Source organism: Fibroporia radiculosa (assembly GCF_000313525.1).
Source record: "Fibroporia radiculosa TFFH 294 genomic supercontigs, scaffold101759, whole genome shotgun sequence".
In the NCBI taxonomy this organism is placed as follows: Eukaryota; Fungi; Basidiomycota; class Agaricomycetes; order Polyporales; family Fibroporiaceae; genus Fibroporia; species Fibroporia radiculosa.
The window spans coordinates 1-5,101 of record NW_012133162.1 but is presented as its reverse complement, the minus strand read 5'-3'; the positions used below and the strand labels follow the sequence as shown (position 1 = coordinate 5,101).

The window sequence follows — 5,101 nt, the reverse complement described above, 5'->3', positions numbered from 1 at the left end:
ACCAGTTTTTCTTTGTGACTGTGTTTAATGCTCAGTAGTTTTACACTAATTGTAGTGATCCATCTTTCTTTGTAACAAAGAATACTGCTGCCGCAGTAGGACTTTTGGATTTCCTAATATAGCCTTTTTCTAACTGTTTGGCAATCCATTCACGGAGACTGTTGTCTTCCGCAGGCATAAGATGGTACACCTTTGATGGTTTAGGGAGCTCTTCGCCCTCTTTGATCTCAATTTGATGATCGTAAGGCTTCCTTTGGCATACGCTTAGAAGATTCTTTGCTAAACACTTTAGCAAATTGTTTGTATTGTTCAGGTATGGCTGAATCTTCGAGTGTCTTGTGAACTCCAGGAGAATCCATTGCATTACAAATTGCTTGCATGGTATTCTCGGTTTCATTGGTATAATGTATCCAATTTATACCATAGTTGAGATCCTCAAGGTTGTCCGCAGAATCATGGGTCATTCCAAATCCTGCAGGCATCTCATCTTCGTGTTGGAGATCTAGTTCGTAAATCTCCTCATGCTCTACAGAATGATTGCTTCTCATTTTGTAGCCACATGACTCTGAGCATCTTAAAGATTTCCAAGTTCCCTCAGCCCAGTTGATCTCAGGGTTATGTTTTTGAAGATAATTCATCCCGATAATCATATCTTTAGATCCAAGGTCTGTCACCAGACATGCATGCTTACTCTCATGATCTCCGATCTTCAGGAAAGCCATGACCATAGTCTTTATATGACCTCCATGGTTTACAGATCCATCGGCATTTATAACTGTGAAAGGATGTGGCAAATCCTCTTCAAACAAGTTATGTTCCTCTATAAACTGGCGGTTGATAAATGTTGAAAATGCACCACTATCAACTAGTGCATTCATCACTATCTCTTTCTTTCCTTTGGCTGTTATGATCACAGGTACAGTAAATTTATTTTTCATTTTTGACGAATTAAATATACACAATTCATCAGTTATTTTACAAATTTCTGGCTGATCTTTCATAATATAGTTACAAGTGAAAGAATGTTCGACACCTGACTGTCTGGTAGTATTTACAACAGGTGTCTGCCAAAACCCTGCTCATTATCCTCATCAGAATCTATCTCCGAGATATGACCTGACGGACTTGGCAAGCGTGAAGGTTCAATGATCCTTGTGATCTTGACCTTCTTTTGTTTCTTTAAAGGGCGTGGTACAGCTTCTGGTGTAACAGCTGCCGCTTCAATGGCCTTTGCTGGTTTTGCAGGGTTTCCAGTTCCCTTTTTTCGTACAACTTGAATTTCTACATCTGAATCATTATCGCTAGATAATTCAGTTTGTCAAATTCTTCTAAACTGAGGTTTAGAGAAATCCGGCAATTTCCCTTTACTACTTCCAGAAGTAGAAGTTGTGTTTGCTACTGCAGGTTTAGCTGCAGAGTCTCCTGATTTCCTATTAGGGCACAATCTGCCCTAGTGTCCTTTTATGCTGCAAATGTAGCATATGCCTTTCTTCTGTGCTTCAGCCATACTCATAGCATTGCCCTCCTGCTGTTTTCTTGGGTCAGGAGTGCTCCTTTGCTGTTGAGTTGGTCTGGAACCAGACTGCTTCTGTTTGGATGTATTATCCACCTCCATGGCGTTCAGATCTTTTGAAGATGATGGGCCTATTGATGACACCGACTGTTTAATTCCCATATTGTGACAAATGTCGAGTATGTAATCACAATACTCCGACCATTTCTTTGGCCATTGGGAACTTCCCCTGGCCGCAAGGACATTTCTAATTTCCTTGTGCAATCTGTCTCTGATTGTGGCAATTAATTCACTGTCAGTTGACTTCACGAGGTCTGCCAAACCTCTGAATTCACCAATCAACTTCACGGTATCTTGTGCTGTGACAGTTTCATATTTCCGGAGCATTTCCAGGAATTCCTGACACGCATCTTCTTCTTGATCTGTTGTGGTAAAGGCCCTCCTCATCTGGTGTAGAAAATCTTCATATGACCCCAGATCTTTAGAATCTTTAACCCTTTGATAATAATTACCGGCCACTGTGTGGGCACAGCCTTCCAATAGAGCAAGTACACCTGTGATTCAGTCTCTGTCCGAAGTCACTTTTTGGTGTGCATACCATACAGCCAGTTTTTCAACAAACTGTTCAAAGGTCTGCTCCTTTGAATTGTTTGCGAACCTTCCTGGTTGCGCATTTCTGAACCTCCTTTCTTCTTGGTCCTGTGACATTGTTGTCGCAGGTCATTGTAGTATCTCTTGATTGAACCACCCAAGCAAGGCATTCATCTCATTTCGCAATTGTGCATTGTCTGCTTCTACCGCTGCTAGGTGACTGTCAGCTGCAGTAATTTCAGTCCTTTGATCTGATACTGTTTGGTCGATACGTCCCAGGTGCATAAAGATATCTCTGAAGACCCTTTGAATTTCTAACTGAAGAGAAGTTGTTGTGCTTTGAAGTATTTCCTTCCACGCTCTTCTAGTTGCTTCATGGTTATCTCCAGGATAATATCTCACTATTATTCCCTCATCAATTTGGGGATTTAATAGGTACCAAGACAGGTCTGGTTCTGGGCCAGCTGGTGGTATTGTTGTGGTAGAAGTTGACATGGTTCAATTTGTGATAAGATAGTACAATTTTTGTAGTAAGCATCCTTTTGTTTACTACTGACATCCAATGGATATCCAGATAAAAACTTCAGAGAGTGTTATTCCAAATAACACTATCTCTGCCCAACTCCATGTGATCACTCTCTCTCAATATCTCCTTTACTAATCTTCCGAGGTTCCTATGCCTCGCATCACCAAACTTGTCCTTGACTCAATTAACAAATTGCACTAGCAACCGTCTTGTAATCGGTCTGTATACATCTGTGCCTCAATAGTTGATATTAGAAAGAATACCTCCTATTCTTCTCAAAAGGAAATGTATCTGTTCCTGCTGCATCGTATTCAAAAGTGAATAGCCCACCTTATGCTGGAGCCCTTGCAGATCACAGTGGATGCGATTCAAATGTTGTTTGTTGACAAAAGCAGATGAGTCTTCTCGATGTCTTCTTTGTCGGTGTACTTGTCGAACTCCTTCAGCCCTAGCGTAGGGTTGAGGGACGTACTCAACTGTTTGTTCTGGTCCCGCTCAAAACCTATTGATGTCCTGTTGGACGCTGTCTGTGATGGGGATAGGGGGGCGTGTACGAGAGTAGGGGTGAAAATACCGCTGCTGCTCTCCTAGCATGTCCCTAAGTGTAGTCCTCCTACTCTGAAGCCAAGGAGGAAAAGGTCTTGAGGGAGCCACGCGCTCTTGTCGATCTCCTTCTGAGATTGAAGAGTCACTTACACTACTCTCCGAGCTGATTACTGTGTGGGTCCTCCAATATCTCTCCTGTTGCTGTCATATACTCGAGAGGTGATTCCTCTCGCTCAATTTGTTCTAGTCCTTCTGCTAGGCCTAGGAAATTGGGACGAAGACAGTTATCTTCATATGTGGGGGGTGCAGGGAGATATTCTGGTGGTGGTGGCAAGTAGGGAGGTGCTGCTGTCCTCGCTATCTCGTCAGCAAAAGGTGATATTATGGGTGCTTGGCTCAGGTTGAAGTTGTGTGGGTCACCACCCAGTTCTTCTGTTTGAGCCCTCTCGACTACTCCTGTGATCAGATTGTTCTGAACTGCCGCTAAAATTAGCTTGGCTTCAGGTCCTCCTACTCTACACCAGAGTTCTTCTTCGGATGCACTTCTTACTATCTCGACAAGTTCAGGCAATTCTGTAACTCGACGCAAGAACCACTGAGTAGGAATAGGTTGGCGAGGTGATGCTGGGATAGGCAAGTCACTTTCCTGTACTTCTTCTGCTACATTCAAATCCTGTTCCGCTAACCTGACCGATTCTCTAAGGGCCTCCGCTAGCCCGATGTACTCTCTGTAGAGTACTTCTTTGGCAGGATCTTCAAGTCCTCCAGCGGCTAGACTTGCAAGTCATGCTTCGACGAATTGAAGTTGTTCAGTAGGTGTCCCAAAGAATGGGAAAGAGGATAGGGGGGATGGGACATGAGCTTCTTGAAGGTCCTGGGCAAACTGAGAAGTGTGCAAAGACACTTCCCAGGTGGAGTGAGTTTATCTGTGAAACAAATGGGACGACCAAAAGAAGGATGTCGATAATGACAATCGACAAATAGGATAGTCTGTTCTTAATGTCAAGGTATCGCCCTTGACCTTAACCCTAACTCTAACCCCAGTACTCACTTGTGTGATTCTGGTAGTTGACAAGAGGTAAGATGCTTGACTTGTCTTGTGAGCTGTTAACTCAGAGAGAGAGTAGAGTGAAGTAGATGGTATATGTTCGCTAAGAACAGACTGCTGTACTACGCTGGATTGCTCTGGTATTTTATACATGAGGGACCAGACCCCGGATACTACTGGTAGTACACCTAACACCTAGGATGACTGATGCTTGTGATACGCTATTGGCTATCTAAGAATACCTAGCGCGTGAACCATTGTCCTGTCCATGTGTTCGGTCAGCAGTCTGCTATGTGATGATCACCTGAACGACTGTGTGTGTCTCTAGTACAAATGGAGAAATCCCATGTGAATGTATGATAGCCCATTTGACTGCTTTGGACAAGGCTAGACACCTGAACTAGTAACCATGTCACCATGCATTATGTATATCCTTATCTAGGTAGATATCTAATTGGATAAGATGTAGATCATCTAGACACTGTAGATAAGATAGGCACCATGAAATTCTATGACAACTGTAGAGGGCGTATTCTGAGTGAAAGCAAGTGAATGACTATAATTAGTCTGGTGTCAAGGTATTGCCCTTGACCCTAACCCTAACTCTAATCCCTAGACTCACTTGTGTGGTTTTGGTGATTACAAAGGTGGTAAGTGAGGCTTAGTCTTTGGGAGTTGATAAACTCAGAGAAAGAGGTTGAGAGTGAAGTAGACAAGGTAGACTGAGTAAGATCAGACTGCCTTTCTACGCTGGATTGCTCTGGTATTTATACATGTGGGACCAGACCCCAGATACTACTGGTAGTACACCTAACACTGTTACAGCTTAGAGGGGGGTTTCCTTTTCTTTCCTAACTATTTGTCGTTGACCCTGTAC

At 43.1% G+C, this 5,101-nt stretch overlaps 1 protein-coding gene across 1 annotated transcript; it reads right to left on the bottom strand.

Moving 5' to 3' along the window:
• Positions 1-3,327: 3,327 nt before the first annotated feature.
• FIBRA_09617 (uncharacterized protein) lies at positions 3,328-4,482 on the bottom strand (the record flags this gene model as incomplete). The annotated part of the gene is made up of 2 exons (XM_012321900.1): positions 3,328-3,947; positions 4,467-4,482. The coding sequence occupies 2 exons, from the start codon at positions 4,480-4,482 to the stop codon at positions 3,328-3,330; spliced, it is 636 nt and encodes a 211-aa protein (XP_012177290.1).
• Between the last annotated feature and the right edge of the window lie 619 nt (positions 4,483-5,101).